An 18,264-nucleotide genomic window follows, 5' to 3' on the forward strand; every position below is an offset into this window, starting at 1 on the left:
TTCTATTTCCATTTTAGTACTTATTGGTTGGCTGGAGATCTGCACTGCTAATGCTGTTCTAGGCTGTATCAACAGAAGTATAGTTCCAGATCAAGAGAAGTAACAGTTTCACTCCATTTTGCCTTGTCCAGACCCCACCAGGAGGACTATGTCCAGTTCTGGGTGCCATTTATCATTTATCAACTCCAATGGAGGTCACAGAATGGCCACCAACCTAGATGGCTTTAAAAGATGATAAGACACATTCTTGGAGAAGACTATCCGTGGCTACTAGTGTGATAGAAAGATTTGATGATGGCTTTTACAGCTCAACTCTCCATCAAGGGATTCAGTGTCTCCTACATCCATAGCAACCAGAGGAAAATGGGTGGAGGCAAGAACCAGTAGAAGGAAAGCAAGGAAAACCTTTATTTTTCAGTTGCAACAGAATCCCTCCCTTGCGACAAGGTGAGGGCCCCAAACAAAGGTGTATAACAGCTTTTAGAGACTTTAGAAATTGCCCAACCCCTTAGCCAAAGTCCACCCAAAGACATCACACAAATATCAGAGAAAGAAGAGGTCTACAGCAGAAATTTGAGAGTGCGGGTTGTCTCCTGTTTGTCAAGATACCTCATAAGGTTTTCTGATGGCCTTATCCTGCAAATCCAGGCCATTCTCTTGAGATGGCAAATACCTTAGTTCTTGAATTCAGTTCACAGGCCTACCCTATTCACACACAAAATATGCCCATTTGTCAGGATTGATTCAATTTGTATGTGAAAACAACTATGGGGAGAGATTTTCCAGCATGTTTCCTCCTGCAGAGGAAATATTTGAGATCATTAAGAGCCAAGATGGCTTCAGGATTGTTCTCCTGTACTATTTCAGTCTTATGTACTTATGCATGTGTGTTTATCTTGTACACTTAGGAACATTCACCTTAGAATTTGTATAACAATTGACACAATGGCTGCACTCTGCTTCCACAGATGGAATGCTTCTCAATACCAGCCCCTGGAACCTACAGGAGAGGAGAGGGCCCTTGTGTCCCAGTGGGTTGCCATATTTCAAGAAGTTTAAAATCCGGACACAAACACATTGTTGACCTTTTTTGAGAAAATCACCAAAGTTGTTGAGCTTTTGTTTTTGAAGATTCCCAGAGTTGTTGAGCATTTCTGGGGGGGGGGGGGGAGAAGAGGTAATTTTTCAGTTATGTTGCTGAAAATCCAGGCTTACTCTTCACACGGCAGATGAGCAGATAACACAAAAACATAAAAGCAGCCCTGCTGGATCAGATAAAAAGCCTCTCCCAAGAGTTAGAAAAATTCAGCCGCACTGCTTGACTGGGTGGAGAAAGTTTCATACAATGTGGGTGTATGTTGACACATTTTACATTTACTGCCAGAGCAACACTTGTTGCGCCAACCACTTTAGACCTTTGTCCTATCTCTGGAAGCGTTGCTCATGCAGCCGTTGTATTGAAAAAGGCTGCTCCCTCCTGGCTCATCGAGTACCAATTCCCTGTTCCCTGCAGTAGCTAACCAGTGGTGTAGCGTGGCTTGCTGGCACCTGGGGCAGGGCAGGTGTTGCACTCCCCGGTGGACTGGGCAGCTGGGGAGTGGGTGAGAGGAGCCCACCTCCAACAGGCTCATTCCCCACTGCCTCCATCCACCTGCTCACTAGACCAACTCGCCTTGTCTGAAGCCCCTTTAAAGCCATCTAAATCTGGTGGTCGTGAACAAATCCTTGGTTTCGTAAGGTGATTTTTTGGGGAATAAAGAAGCACCCATGCAATTTCACTGACACCAGAATGCAAGCCTACATATCTGCCCTGTTTAATATTGAATTACCCTTACAATAGAAAATTTAATGAGTCGGTGGCAGGAGGGAAATGGTTGTTGATGTCCTATCTGCAATATATGAACGACTCGTGAGCAGTTCCCAGCTTCTCCAGGTAGGGTTGAAACCCTGGAAAACCACTCCCAGCCATGCAGTGCAGACAATACTGAGCTAATGCGGGATGCGGGTGGCGCTGTGGTCTAAATCACTGAGCCTCTTGGGCTTGCTGATCTGAAGGTCGGTGATTCGAATCCCTGCAATGGGGTGAGCTCCCGATGCTCAGTCCCAGCTCCTGCCAACCTAGCAGTTTGAAAGCATGCCAGTGCAAGTAGATAAATAGGTACCGCTGCGGCAGGAAGGCAAATGGTGTTTTGTGTGCTCTGGCACTTGTCACGGTCCTCCGTGTGCCAGTAGTGGTTTAGTCATGCTGGCTACATGACCTGGAAAGCTGTCTGTGGTGAAACGCTGGCTCCCTCGGCCTGAAAGCAAGATGAGTGCTGCAACCCCATAGTCGTTTTTGACTGGACTTAACTGTCCAGGGGTCCTTTACCTTTACCTTTTTACCTACATTGTGGAGCAATGGTTTGACAGCTTTAGAAACCCAGTTGGAATAGGTGGCTCTTTGGTCTGATCCAGTAGGAATGTTCTTAGGATGCCTTTTCTTAGAATGGCACCATTTTTCACCAATAATGATTTAGAACACCTTCTTCTTCTTCTTCTTCTTCTTCTTCTTCTTCTTCTTCTTTTCTGTGAGCAAACCAAAAACAGACAGATTTAAATTTTTGGCAAATGCAAACACTAGCTGGCTTTGCTTGTAGTGCTGAACATGTCTTGCTGCATTGCTTTTGACTCTTGCCTCACTCTAATCTGTTGTCTTTGGTTTCAGCATACAAGTTTCTAGAGCTCAGTGAGGAACATTTTCTCACCCTCCCTTCACCTAATGCAAAATCACAATGCTTGCTTTTCTTTGCTGCGGCCACTAGAGGTCAGAAAGGAAACGTTGATTAAACCCAGGCCGTTTTTTTGAAACCGGACCTCACCTACCCCCTACAAATATTTTATTTAAGTTGGCATCCCTGCTATAAGAATATTAAAATGTGATTTTATTGAAGGATGATATAGCTAAGACCTTGCTGACACTTTCAACCAAGCGATCAATGCACTAATCCTAAAGACACTAATTAATAAAGGTGGCAGAAATCTACTTCACACATTAGGGCATAAGGCTGCAGTCACATTAGGAACCAGGAACAGCAAATTGTTTCCGTAAACAATTGTGTCATAAATCTCTATATGACAAATTCCTACCCATTCACCGACAAGCATCCACCTACAATTAAATCATTTCATCTAAATGACACCTGCTACCTGGAAGGCTAACCCTAAGGCGCAATATTGTTGACAGGTGGCAAATGAATTGAATAAATAAATTATTTTAAGCAATTATTTACCGATCTTCATGCAAATACTTGTTACGCAGTGCCAATGAACCGTGAGCAGTTCAATGTAACAAATTAAGAGGACTCTATCTCATATGCTATCTCACACAACCGGGTGACTCACATTGCTTCAAATTTTTATGTGGTTCCTCAAGGCATCTTAAAAATGAGAAAACACTGTAAATCTATAGCCTTTATTGGATGTCTAGATTCTCCTATTGCAATGAGAAATGTCCCCCAGCCATGCAGGAATCTTTCACCCAACGTGGGGCTCGAACCCACCACCCTGAGATTCAGAGTCTCATGCTGTACTAACTGAGCTATCTCAGCACTGTGAAGGAGGCAGTCTTGCAGGTATTTGGGACCCGAGTCACGTGGGAATGTGAACACCAACCTGAACATCTTCAACTGGGTCCAGAAATGTACTGGCAACTCATGCAGGTGTTAGAAAACAAGAGGAGCTATTCAATATCTAAACAGAACTGCAGCCAGTAATCTGGTTGCTGCCGTTTATGTTCCTGGACTTCTAGACTAGGCAGTTACATGTCATCAATGTCTGGTAACTATGAAGGCTATACTCTGCATCTACAGTGGGTGGCAGCAATGCTTCTTTATAGCAGTTGCTGGAAGCAGCGGGGGGGGGGAGTGCTCTTGTGTTCGGGTCCTGCTTGCATGTTTCCCACAGGCATCTGGTTAAATGGTGTGAGAATTGGATGCTGGACTGGACGGGCCATTGACCTGATCCAGATGGCTCTTCTTATGCCCCACTCCCCCAAAAATAAGAGGGCAGAAGAGATAGCTTTGCATAAATGACCAATAGGTTAATTTCTAGGTTGCCTCATCCTGAAAAGGATATTTGGGAGTTGGAGAAGTACCAAAAATGGGCAACCAAAATGACCAAGGGGGTGGAAGAACTCCACTACAAGGAAAGTGGACAATGTTTGAGGGATTTTAGTTTAGAGAAAGAGATAGAAGGTGTATGGCTGATGTGTATAAACTGATGTGTGGCTTAGAGAAAATGGACGGGGAACAGTTTTCCTCCCAAAATACTAGAATTCTGGGAACATCCAATGGAGATGAATGTTGAAAGATTCAGGTCAGATGGAACAAGTTCTGCTTCTTGAGCTACTTTTTGTTATCCTTGAAGAGAAAGTGGTAATATTTGGGCTAGACAATGTTACTGTTAGGTGGATTTGTAGCTGTTTGACTTGCAGAACCCAAAGAGTGCTCTCCAATGGTTCTTCAGCATCCTGGAAAAAAGTGACAAGTGGAGTGGTGCAGGGTTCTGTCCTGGCCCCATTGTCGTCCAATTCCATTACAAATGTCTTGGATGAAGGAATTGAGGGGATGCTCATTCAATTTGCAAATGACCCCAAACAGGGAGGGAGTAGCTAATAGAATCAGGATTCAACAGGACCATAGCAGATTAGAAAATATGGCCAAAACCAACAAAATGAATTTCAAAAGGCTTCAATGCAAGGTTCTACACTTAGGAAGGAATAATCTCATGCTTTTACTCCAGCAATCTGTTGTTTACTTTCTGAGCTTTTAATGTTTGAAGCTGCTCCTTCTTTTGTGTTTTGTGAATCACCCTGAGATGTGTGTGGAAGACAACAGCAGCAGCAGCAACAACAACAGCCAAAAACTCATTCAAGACCTGTTAATTGTAAGACTATAAGGGAAAGAATTAGAAGGGTTCAAAGTTCTGTTCTGCCTCCTGGCTATATTGAAGTTCAGTACCTTTTAAAAAAGCATTTATTAATTTAAGAAAAAAACAGAAACCTTCCTCCTGGGAACAATGCCACCAGAAATCAAAAAAGAAATTACAGTAGCCATTTTTTATATACACAACAGTAGCATCCAGGATCTTAATTGCAAGAAACTGGAAAAGTGACAAAACACCTACGATAAGTGAGTGGCAGGTCCAAAGGATAGAATATTTACAGATGGCCATGATAACAGGGAGAATTAGAGGTTATCCAAAACAGAAAGTACAGAAAGAATGGAAAATCTTTAAAGAGTATCTGGAAGAACATTACAATAATAAATATCTCCTGGCAGAAATAGAATGATCCTTGTAAAAAAACAAATATAATGTTTTTTGATATCTGATGAAAACAAAGAAAGTAATACAATAATTTGGAACTGTGTGTGAAAGGATAGTAGAAATAATAATATAATGAGTCTCATTGTAATCAAATGTGTTTATTTTGTGTCCCCCCCTTCTTTCTTTTTTCCTCCCCCCTCTTTCCCCCCCCCTTTTCTTCCTCCTTTCTCTTTTATTTTTTGTGCCTCCTTTCTTGGTCTTTCTCTTTTTATTTGTTAAGAAAGAGATAAAGAGATAAAAGTGTACTACTTATATACAGTGGTACCTTGGGTTACACACACTTCAGGTTACAGACACTCCAGGTTACAGAGTCTGCTAACCCAGAAATAGTACCTTGGGTTAAGAACTTTGCTTCAGGGTGAGAACAGAAATCGCACGGCAGCAGCGGGAGGCCCCATTAGCTAAGTGGTGCTTCAGGTTAAGAACAGTTTCAGGTTAAGAGCAGACCTCCAGAACGAATTAAGTTCTTAACCCGAGGTACCACTGTATTGTTAAAATCAGTTAATTGTAATGAATTGATGCAACAATTACTGTGGTTTTTCCCTTTGTTATTGTTGAATTCTAAATAAAGTAGAGATGTTGCACAAATAAAAATAAAAATAAAAAAACATTTATCATGATGAGCCATAATTACGGACAGCTATGTCATTCAGGAGATTTCCCTTCCTTTGGCATGCATGCAATTTAACCCAGCATCCTTTTTTCTGACAGATTGGAGGCTCAGAGGTTTAAAAATAAATGAATGCTAACGTATCTGGAATCTGGCCTCAGGTACATGGGCGTAGCAAGAGGGGCAGGTCTAAACTATGGTCTAAACCTCCCTTTAAACCCATCTCATCCAAAAGAAGGGAAATCACCTTGAAACATTGCGCATACAGTATGTAGAAGAATGAAAGTTTACTACACCCTCTTCCCCTCCTCTTCCCCCACACTTCTCTTCTCCCCCAACCTTATACTGTATACAAGATTAAGGCTCACATTGAATTTAACTGATCTGTAAAAAGAACATTATGATCAGAAAACGGAGGTGATGTGTGTGCTTTTGTAACCCAAGAAAACCCAAGAAAAATTTTATGAAAACATTTTAATGAAAACTTCATCTCGACACGGACTTGCATTTAGCTTTGAGGCCCGTACCTCAGAAGAAGAGCCTATGCTTCGAATATGCACGGGCTTAAGTCCTCTTCCACCTCGGACAAGGACTCCCACCATTCCTGACTACAGGCTTAAGCTGGCTGGGGATGTTGTGAACTTCAGGCAACGAACATCCAGTATGGGAAGCCGAAGAACTCTGGGACAGACACTATGGAACTGGATTGTTCAGTGGCCGGATTTGACACTCCTGAGTAGAACATAACACATTGATCCATTGCCAAACCCATGAAATTGCTGTTGATCTTCCGATGGATGAAATATCTGCATGGGAGTATTGGGAATTACTTAATTAACCAGCCTACAGCCTATTAAGTAGCGTAGATACCTCTGGTGGAGCCACACAGTACAAATTCTGCCAGTGTAGACTCAATGTTTCCCTTGCACTCTTTGGAACGGTGAAATGGAGCTTCTTCTGGGTCTCCTGCTTGGGGTGATTGGAGTTATAGGGATTCTTTTCCTGTTGCTTCTCTCCTTTGCAATTTATTATGATCTTTCCAGGAGTAAAATTCCATCTGGATTTGATTGTCCATTAAAGCTTCGGGTCATTCACTGCAATGTCATTATGGTGGTCATTGTGGTAAGTTGGGGAATTGTTGAGCCATTATGTGATGTTATTCTTACATTCTTATGTAAAATGTGATTTAAAAATTATGATGATGATCTTTATTATTATTATTTTTTTTAAAAAAGTTAAATACATTTCAATAGTTTTACAGTCATTTTAATGTTTCAAAACTCAACTTCCTTCCTCCTCTTTCTGTGGTTCCTTAAATTTATTTTTTACATTTCCTGTATATTATATTCTAAATTACGTTAACTTATTCTTTTATTCATTTGCTTTAATTATTTACTCTTAAGAAACTGCAGGTTATTACAATAATCCTGCCAATGCTTACAACTTACTTGTACACATTCAATAAACCATTTCCATTCTTTTATAAAAAGTTTGTTATCTTGATTTCTTATTTTTACGGTAAGTTTCACCATTTCTGCATAGTCCATGAGTTTTTGTAATCATTCTTCTTTCGTCAGGATTTCTTCTTCTTTCCATCTTTGGGCAAATAACATTCTTGTCGCTGTAGTCTCATACATGAATAAATTTGTATACTGTTTAGATAGTTCTACCCCTATAATTCCCAGAAGAAAAGCTTCTGGGTTTTTTAAACAAATGTTATTTTAAACATCTTTTTCAATTCATTGTATATCCCAGTGAGATTTAACCTTACTGCAAGACCACCACATATGGTGGAAAGTACCTTCTTTCTCTTTGCATTTGCAACACTTACTTGATTTTGATTTATACATTTTTGCCAGTTTATTAGATACCATCTATATAACATACTCATATAGTTTTCTCTTACACCATAGCATGCTGTAAATTTTATATGCATATTTCACAATTGTTCCCACACATCCATATCTATAAAGGTAAAGGTTAAGGTACCCCTGCCGGTACGGGCCAGTCTTGACAGACTCTAGGGTTGTGCACTCATCTCACTCTAGAGGCTGGGAGCCAGCGCTGTCCGCAGACACTTCCGGGTCACGTGGCCAGCGTGACAAGCTGCATCTGGCGAGCCAGCACAGCACACGGAACGCCGTTTACCTTCCCGCTGGTAAGCGGTCCCTATTTATCTACTTGCACCCGGAGGTGCTTTCGAACTGCTAGGTTGGCAGGCGCTGGGACAGAACGACGGGAGCGCACCCCGCCGCAGGGATTCGAACCGCCGACCATGCGATCGGCAAGTCCTAGGTGCTGAGGTTTTACCCACAGCGCCACCCGCGTCCATATCTATAACCAATATCTATTGCCCAATGTATCATTGAAGATTTTTCTTGCTCATCCTTTGTCTCTCAATCCAATAACATCTTAATACATTTTAGACAGCACTTCATTACATTCCAACAGATCTCTCTCCAGTTGTGATATTTGTTCCCCAACCCCTCATTTCCTATCTTTCTTAAATACTTCATTCAAATGATGATATTGTATCCATGTTGTTAACTTTCCTGATAAATACTTAAATTATTTTAGTTTAAACTCTCCTCCCTCTTGTTTTTAATAAATTTCTATAAGTTGTGTAACCTTCTATCATATTCTTTTTCTTTACTGCTATGGCTTCCCAATGGTGAGAGCCAAAGTGGTGTTTTTATCTCCAATAAGTTTTTGTATTTATCCCAGGCTCTATAATTTCCCCCCTAATTATGTGATTTGTTAATCTTTTGTCTTCTTTCACCTTTTCTTACCACAAATGGGCGTGCCAACCTAAAGTATTACCAGGACCTTCTAAATCTAAGATATGTGGGTCTCCAATGTCATCCATTCCGTCAACCAACAAAGACAAGATACTTCATAATATAATCTCATATCCAGCAGGGAGAAACCTCCTCTCACTTTTGCATCTATCAATATTTGGTATTTTATTCTCAGTTTTGCCCCTGGCCAGATATATATAGAAATATATTTTTGCCATAAATTGTCTTGCCAATCACCGGAATTGATTGAAACAAAAATAACATTCTTGGTGATAGATTCATTTTTATAGTTGACACTTTATGTAACAGTGGAGGTTTAATTCTGTCCCAAATTTGCAAATTTCTTTTAATATCTTCCCAGGTTTTTAAATAATGATCTTTATATATTTTAATATTATTTGCTGCTAGCCATACACCTAGATACTTGACATTCCTTTCAATCTGTGGACCTGACACATCTTGTAACTTATTTTTACTCTCATCATTTATATTTTTTACCAAAAGTTTGGTTTTGCCTTTTTTAATCTTAATACCTTCTACATCCCAACAACAACAACAACAACTTTTTGTGTTTTTATCTTGTATGCTATACTACTAATAATAGTTTATATATTTAAGTAATTCATATACTGCTTAATACAACTTACAAAAAAATCAGTAAAACCAATGAGTTTGCTTGTTGTTGTTGATGATGAGATTAGGATATTATGTTTTATAATTTTTTTTAAAAAGGGCTTTCTTTTCATCCCATAGAGGGATACAAACAGAGACAAAGATATTATTCACACTAAGCCATAGTTTGTTTACATCATGGTTTCTTTACGAAACCACAAATTGTCTCATAGGCAAAGCAAACAAGCAGATTGTGGATTGTTTCTCCAAAGTTTGGTTTCTTTTGCATCTGTAGCTTGGCTGGTGTCTGGGTTGGGGTGGCTAAATAAACCATGGTTTAGGAAAGCTTTTGAGTTTCAGCATCAAGTCAAATCATTGGATCACTCATTGTGACCCAGGGCTGCCTCTAATGATAGTCCCATTCTAATCAGACCAATTGAAAATAATGGAGATGGCTAACATGTCCTCATTCATTTCAATGGGTCTACTTTAAGTAGGACTTAGCTGGATACTTATGCTGCCTGATTACTGTCATAAACATTGATTGTTCAATTGAATGAATTAGTTGGATACACCCCATGGTGAATAGGATGCAATTTGTAGGCACTGTTTCCATGAGACTTTTCCTTTGTCTAACAGGCGAGGTGTCTTGAACTGATGGGTGTCTGCAGCCATTTTGCCTTTACCCGCTTCCTCCTGAGTTTCCGGAATCCAAGAATGGATCCCAGCCTCTCTGCCAAAGATCTGCATTTTGATGGGGTGCCTGTGAGGGTTTATCAGCCCAAAGCACCATCTGCTGGCCCAAGGAAAGGATTTCTGTTCTTTCATGGAGGAGCTGGGATGATTGGAAGCATCGGTAAGAGCAGTGCCTTTTTCTTGTTGTTAAAAAGTGTAAAACTTCATGGTGAGTACCTTTTTTTCTAGAAAAAAAGCACTGGGTAAGAGATTAAGGCTGTGAGCCTTTGAACACTTATCCAGAGGCAAGCCCCATTAAACTCAATAAACCCATGTAGAATGGTTTACGGAGCTGAAATAAAAGAGTGTCGGTGGTAGTTCCCGAAGAGACAAGGGGCACATGTGTGCTTTGGTTTACTGTATGTTGACTTGTATGCAGATATGGTGACTTATGTAAATCAGAAGAAACAAAGAAAAAGAGGCTCTTGTTATCATGGCTTCCCAGATTTCACATCTCCACTGGTCAATGGCTGGGGATCAGGGGAGCTACACTACAGCAAGCAGCCCCTGGGGGAGGGACAGAGCCCCACCCCACAGCTGATTCATTTTATAAAATACAAATACCACTTGATTTTATAGAACCTCAAAGAGGTTCACAAACATGTATATAATAACTCAAGGTTGCTGCTCCTGATCGCTCTGTTTACCAACACAGCCACCCTCCCACCCCTGGCCACCCCCTCCTTTGATCCTAGCGTGTGTGTTTTCCCCCTGTATGTAGATCCACCCTGAGAAAGAAAGTACAGAATTAAAAGAATTAATAACATGAGGCCTCAGTCCTTTGGGCAGTTCGATCTTGAGAGACAGATAATTCACTGAGCTCAACCCAGCTGTATTTCTGTTATCTTTAGAACTTTGTAGACACACTAGAATACACCAGAAAATGCCTGTTAGTTTATATAAGTTTTTAATGGCTTCTCTATTTTAGAAACAGCATCATACCTGAATTTTTTTTTGGGGGGGGGAGGGAGGTGTAATTTGATTCACTTTGCTTTTATAGGTGAACCTATCCAATTGGCATTTTGCAAAACGATTTGTGAACCCAAAGTCAGTCATACTTCCAAAGTTGCAGTTCTCAGAATCTTACAATGCAGTACTTGAGCTGCCTGATGTGCACATGTGCATAGAAAGGTTTATGTCAGTAAAAATTGCATGTACAGATACATTATGTATTGGAAGACTGCTGTTCAAAAATGTGCTTTTTAAGGCAAGACAGGAGGCAGCAGATAATTACCTCCCTATTTAAAATTTCCCTCTCATCTTGCTAGAGTCCTACCAAGATGTCTGCAGCAAAATTGCCAAGGAGACTGATTCAGTGGTTGTGTCTGTTGGGTAAGTAAATGTAACCACGTGGCCTTTCGTAGGGAAAGAGTGTAGGGGCCCAGCATGCTGCTGTATTTGTTGGTGGCATCCCTGGCCATATTCCCTGCAGGAGAAAGAGGCTCCCCATGAAAGCTGTCAATGTTCCGCTCTGTGACTGAAAATTAGAGGTAACCAGTTCAGTTAGGGCTTTTAAACATACAATCAGGAAGACACTGGGAAATGCCCCCTGCAGTGAAACAGGAGCAGGAGGGAAAGTTGCAAGTGGCAAATGGATCCAATCCTGCAGGGTTCTGCTTCCCCAGCATTCCCTACACTCTTTTGCTAGCTGGTAAAGTCAGTTTTTTAAGGCCAATTTGGATACAATAAAGGAACTGGAGGCCCCTCGACTGTCCTCGGGTCCAGTATTGGACCACTTTGACCGGATATCCCCAGCCGATGTGGACAGACCCCTTCTCCGGTCCTCTTGACCTGTGCCCATCTTGGCTGATTAGAGCGTGTCCAGACGAGGTGCGGCCCCCCCGGGGGATATCATCAATTTGTCCCTTGGCACCGGGATATTTCCAGGGGAATTGAAGGAGACAGTGATGCGCCCGCTCTTAAAGAAAACATCATTAGATCCCTTAGATCTATCCAATTACCGCCCGGTTTCGAATCTTCCATTCCTGGGTAAGGTGATTGAGAGAGCGGTTGCTGGATGAAACATCGGCTCTGGATCTATTCCAGTCCGGCTTCTGCACTGGTCATGCGACCGAGACGGCTCTGGTCGCCCTAACAGATGATCTCCGCAGGCAGCTGGATCGAGGCGGGTCGGGGCTGCTGATTCTTCTAGACCTGTCAGCAGCCTTCGACATGGTCGATCACAAACTCCTGGACCACCGCCTTGCTGACGTGGGGATCCAGGGCACAGTCCTTCAATGGCTGCACTCGTTTCTCTCTGGTCGGGGACAGAGGGTGGCACTTGGGGAGGGGGAATTTTCATCGCGCCAGTCCTTGGTGTGTGGAGTGCCTCAGGGTGCGATACTCTCCCCGATGCTTTTTAAGATCTTTATGCACCCCCTCGCCCAGCTTGTCTGGAGTTTTGTGCTGGGTTGCCATCAGTATGCCGATGACACCCAACTCTATCTGTTGATGGATGGCCATCCTGACTCGGCCCCAGACACACTGACCAGATGTTTGGAAGCTGTGGCTGGATGGTTACTTGGAAGCCGGTTGAAGTTAAATCCTTCGAAGACAGAGGTCCTCTGGCTGGGACGGGACGATATGGGATTGGGGGGGCAACTCCCATCTCTTGCGGGGGTGCAATTAGTGCCAGCACCGTCCGTTAAGAGTTTGGGTGTAATCTTCGATACCTCCCTCTCTATGGAGGCGCAGATTACAGCTATAACAAAGGCGGCATTTTTTCATCTCCGCCAAGCTAAGCAGTTGGCCCTTTATCTCTCTCACCCTGACCTAGCCACTGTGATCCACACGACGGTCACCTCCAGACTGGATTATTGTAACTCGCTCTACGTGGGGCTGCCCTTGAGACTGACCCAGAAACTCCAGCGGGTGCAGAAGGCCATGGCGAGACTCCTTATGGGGTCTTCGCTGCGAGATCACATTCATCCGGTACTATACCAGCTGCACTGGCTCCCGGTGGAGTACAGGATCAGGTTTAAGGTGCTGGTTTTAACCTTCAAAGCCCTATACGGCCTAGGACCCTCGTACCTATGGGGCCGCCTCTCCTGGTATGCCCCACAAAGGAACCTATTGTCTGCAAATAAAAACATCCTGAAGGTCCCAGGCCTCAGAGAGGTTAGGCTGGCCTCAAATAGAGCCAGGGCTTTCTCGGCTGTGGCTCCAATCTGGTGGAACGCTCTGTCACAAGAGACTAGCGCCCTGCAGGACCTGACATCTTTCCGCAAGGCCTGCAAGACAGAGCTGTTCCACCAGGCCTTTGGTCAGGGCCCAGCCTGACTCCCTCCTCTGGCAACCTGCACAGAATTTTGCTTAACGGTTGCCATTAATTTGATTTTAATTAATTTTTATAATGAAATGTTTTTAGAATGTTGGATTATTTGATTGTTTGATGATTTGATTGTTGTTAGCCGCCCTGAGCCCGGCAAGACGGGAGGCAGCAGATAATTACCTCCCTATTTAAAATTTCCCTCTCATCTTGCTAGAATCCTACCAAGATGTCTGCAGCAAAATTGCCAAGGAGACTGATTCAGTGGTTGTGTCTGTTGGGTAAGTAAATGCAACCACATGGCCTTTTGTAGGGAAAGAGTGTAGGGGCCCAGCATGCTGCTGTATTTCAGACTGGCATCTCTTGCCATATTCCCTGCAGGAGAAAGAGGCTCCCCACAAAAGCTGTCAATGTTCCGCTCTATGATTGAAAATTAGAGGTAACCAGTTCAGTTAGGGCTTTTAAACATACAATCAGGAAGACGCTGGGAAATGCCCCCTGCATCTAAACAGGAGCAGGAGGGAAAGTTGCAAGTGGCAAATGGATCCAATCCTGCAGGGTTCTGCTTCCCCAGCATTCCCGACACTCTTTTGCTAGCTGGTAAAGTCAGTTTTTTAAGGGCATAAGCCAGCTGACTGTCACCTGCATTGTATCTGCTATAACTGATCCAGCAGGCTCTTCTTGTAATCCTATGTGATCATGAAAGTGTTTGGAAAAGATTCTGGAAGCTTACCTCTTTGCTTCTGTTTTATTCTGCAGCTACCGCCTATCTCCTGAGCATCTTCCTCCCGCTCAGTACAAGGACTGCCTTGCTGCTACCATACACTTAATTCAAAATGCAGCTTCCCATGGGGTGGATCCTTCCAAGATCATCGTTGGTGGGGACAGTGCAGGGGGCAATTATGCTTGTGTTGTTGCCCAGAAATTGGTGGAGAGATCAGACCTTCCAAAGCTACGGGCTCAAGTGCTCATCTATCCTAATACACAGGCTATGGACATGAACCTGCCTTGCCATCAACAGAACAACTCAATGCCCATCTTGTTCCGGGAAAACGTTGTTTACTTTGGCCTGAAGTATATTGGAAAGGACCCTTCTTTGGCAGGCCAGCTCCTGAAGGGCTCTCATGTGCCAGATTCAATGAGGCTGAAATATGGGAAGTGGGTGAGTCCAGACAACCTTCCAGAGAGATTTAAGGGGAGAGGCTACAAACAAGTCCCACTTGCTCCTTATGAACCTGAAGTCCATAGGCAATTGCGAGAGCTATTGGAACCTGATATTTCTTGCCTTTTTGCTGAGGACTCTGTCATCCAGAAGCTTCCTGAAACCCTATTGGTGAGCTGTGAGTACGACATAATACGAGATGATGGACTGCTATACAAGAAACGTCTGGAGGACCATGGGGTGAAAGTCAGCTGGTTCCATGTTGAGAATGGGTTTCATGGGGTGATAAGCCTCTTTGACTCAGGTGTCTTCACATTCCCCGCTGCAATTGAATTAATGGACAGCATCATAGATTTTGTCAAAAACCTATGAGAGGAAATCTCTTGAATTTGTGGGTCATTCATAAGGACGGGAGAATCTGCCAACTTCAGCTACTGATAGTTTCTCGTTTTTCCAATCTTATATTCAGTTCTCCACAATTCTGTTGTGATTTGTGGTTCTTGGGGGCAGCAGGGAGTTGCTCATGAAAATTCATCAGCACTTTAGTGTGAAATTTTCGTAAAAAATACTTTTACTTCGTATGGAGTTTTGACTAATATACACATGATTCCAAGCCATTTGCTCTAATATAATGTATTTCTCTATTGTTTTCACTAACACAGTGGTACCTTGGTTTTCAAACGTCTCAGTTGATGAACATTTCTGTTTTCAAATACCATAAACCGGGGAGTAAATGCTTTGGTTTCCAAACTTGCCTCCGAAGTAAGGCGTGCCATGTAGATTCCCTATTGAGTTTTCTGTATTCAGGCTTCCGTGCTGAGTTTTCAGATTTTGTTTTTTGTTTTTTAAATATTTTTTATTAACAAACCAAATCACATCAATTCCAAATTACAGAGCCAAATTTTTGTTGGGGGTACCCATGTTTCGAGCTCCGAAAGGAATCCAATCATCTTATTGCTGCTGCTTTGATGTTCACAGTTCTGTCCAAATAATGTTCACAATTCTATCCAATCCTCTCTTTGTTGTTTTCCTCATCTCTTCTTGTTGTTTTCGTATATTTTTCCTTTCTTTGCTTTGTGACCTCTGATAGTCTCCATCAGCGAGTTGAAAACAAGCATTTTTATAATCCTGTGTGGGTTTTTCCATTCATCCAAGAGTCATATTCAAACGGCAGACGCATTTCATCACTTCCATAAAAAAACAATCTTAACGTCTGCTCGTTAATCTTCGCAGGCCTGTCACTCCCTTCTCGATCTTCTCAGGGGGTTCTGCCAGGAGTCCAATATAATAACAAAGCCATGGCTTCCTCCCCCTCTTGACCATCAATCTTGCAACAAAGCCTGCCAACATGGCAAGCTCTTTTTATAACTGCGCCATTCCAAAAGCCTTTCATTCTTTTCCAGATCTCCATAAGCCAAGCCTTTGGTTAGTAATTCATTTCCACACAGTTTCTTAATCAACCCGCTTATAGTCAATTGTGCAACGGTTCTTCTTGGGGAGGGATTGTTAGGTAATAACATAGAGAGAAAAAGAAAAGTCCCCCCCCTTTCAGTCCCGTTCCGACATACCTACCCTTTGATGTGTCTTCTTCTTGATATATTTCCTGTTGAATCCAGCCCATCACTCAACTTCACAGAGGTCACTTCAATTAGCAGTCTAAACTCCCGTTCTTCACTCGAAACATTTGCTTCTTTCCAATTGTTTATTTTGAGCTGCTGCAACCAGGCTTGGGATCAGAGACAGGGTTGAGGAGAGCCATCCCACACGAGTGCTGTGCGCCTAGTGCCCTCACCCCCTTCTTCTTTCGAACTCGGGGGTGATTAATTGGCAACCGCAGGTGAAGGCAATGTTCCGCCATTCCCTGGGGGTAACAAGGGAGGCTGCATACTCCCATATCAGCCTCTTAATTACCTCGTGTGAGCTGGAGAGATGGTATTGTCGGCCATCTTCCAATGCGCCCCTAGCAGTGTCGCGAATTCCTCGCGGCGCTTTTTAGCGAAACGCTCAGAGTCCCAGGTTTCTTTTCAGTGCAGTCTTTTTAATGTGAGCTGTATACAAGTATTTACAAAAACAGTCCATACAGAGTACCTGCTCCTTAAGGCAAACGAATACTCTCCACCACAGCACCACCACACTACAGCACAACCACCACAATTACTGTTGAACAGGCTTTCCTTTTAAAACAGGTGATAGCCAATCATATTCCTGCTGAGTCATTCTGACCCAGCACTTCACAGAGTATTGCATCAGCCTGTTGAAGCCTGCAGACTTACTCAGTATCCTGCGAATCCCAACAAGCAGCCCCTCGAGTTTTCAGATTTTGAATGTTTCGGAACTTGAACGGTCTTCCGGAATAGATTACATTCGAAAACCGAGGTACCATTATATATGAATTTTGTAAATGGACAACTCACCCTTCTATTTCCATTTTAGTACTTATTGGTTGGCTGGAGATCTGCACTGCTAATGCTGTTCTAGGCTGTATCAACAGAAGTATAGTTCCAGATCAAGAGAAGTAACAGTTTCACTCCATTTTGCCTTGTCCAGACCCCACCAGGAGGACTATGTCCAGTTCTGGGTGCCATTTATCATTTATCAACTCCAATGGAGGTCACAGAATGGCCACCAACCTAGATGGCTTTAAAAGATGATAAGACACATTCTTGGAGAAGACTATCCGTGGCTACTAGTGTGATAGAAAGATTTGATGATGGCTTTTACAGCTCAACTCTCCATCAAGGGATTCAGTGTCTCCTACATCCATAGCAACCAGAGGAAAATGGGTGGAGGCAAGAACCAGTAGAAGGAAAGCAAGGAAAACCTTTATTTTTCAGTTGCAACAGAATCCCTCCCTTGCGACAAGGTGAGGGCCCCAAACAAAGGTGTATAACAGCTTTTAGAGACTTTAGAAATTGCCCAACCCCTTAGCCAAAGTCCACCCAAAGACATCACACAAATATCAGAGAAAGAAGAGGTCTACAGCAGAAATTTGAGAGTGCGGGTTGTCTCCTGTTTGTCAAGATACCTCATAAGGTTTTCTGATGGCCTTATCCTGCAAATCCAGGCCATTCTCTTGAGATGGCAAATACCTTAGTTCTTGAATTCAGTTCACAGGCCTACCCTATTCACACACAAAATATGCCCATTTGTCAGGATTGATTCAATTTGTATGTGAAAACAACTATGGGGAGAGATTTTCCAGCATGTTTCCTCCTGCAGAGGAAATATTTGAGATCATTAAGAGCCAAGATGGCTTCAGGATTGTTCTCCTGTACTATTTCAGTCTTATGTACTTATGCATGTGTGTTTATCTTGTACACTTAGGAACATTCACCTTAGAATTTGTATAACAATTGACACAATGGCTGCACTCTGCTTCCACAGATGGAATGCTTCTCAATACCAGCCCCTGGAACCTACAGGAGAGGAGAGGGCCCTTGTGTCCCAGTGGGTTGCCATATTTCAAGAAGTTTAAAATCCGGACACAAACACATTGTTGACCTTTTTTGAGAAAATCACCAAAGTTGTTGAGCTTTTGTTTTTGAAGATTCCCAGAGTTGTTGAGCATTTCTGGGGGGGGGGGGGGAGAAGAGGTAATTTTTCAGTTATGTTGCTGAAAATCCAGGCTTACTCTTCACACGGCAGATGAGCAGATAACACAAAAACATAAAAGCAGCCCTGCTGGATCAGATAAAAAGCCTCTCCCAAGAGTTAG

General features: G+C 42.7%; 1 protein-coding gene and 1 long non-coding RNA gene across 2 annotated transcripts in view; one reads left to right on the forward strand and one right to left on the reverse strand.

The window, feature by feature from the left end:
* The window catches only part of LOC310682970, an 83,805-nt gene that overhangs the window by 16,943 nt on the left and 48,598 nt on the right, over nt 1-18,264 (reverse strand). The window lies entirely within an intron of this gene.
* LOC310683429 (arylacetamide deacetylase-like 4) lies at nt 6,683-15,364 on the forward strand. Its single transcript, XM_083453326.1, has 4 exons — nt 6,683-7,096; nt 10,024-10,240; nt 11,388-11,451; nt 14,147-15,364. The coding sequence occupies exons 1-4, from the start codon at nt 6,920-6,922 to the stop codon at nt 14,919-14,921; spliced, it is 1,233 nt and encodes a 410-aa protein (XP_083309452.1). The 5' UTR covers nt 6,683-6,919; the 3' UTR covers nt 14,922-15,364.

The sequence above is a fragment of the Podarcis tiliguerta genome, assembly GCF_965153285.1.
Source record: "Podarcis tiliguerta genome assembly, chromosome: 8".
NCBI lineage: Eukaryota > Metazoa > Chordata > Lepidosauria > Squamata > Lacertidae > Podarcis > Podarcis tiliguerta.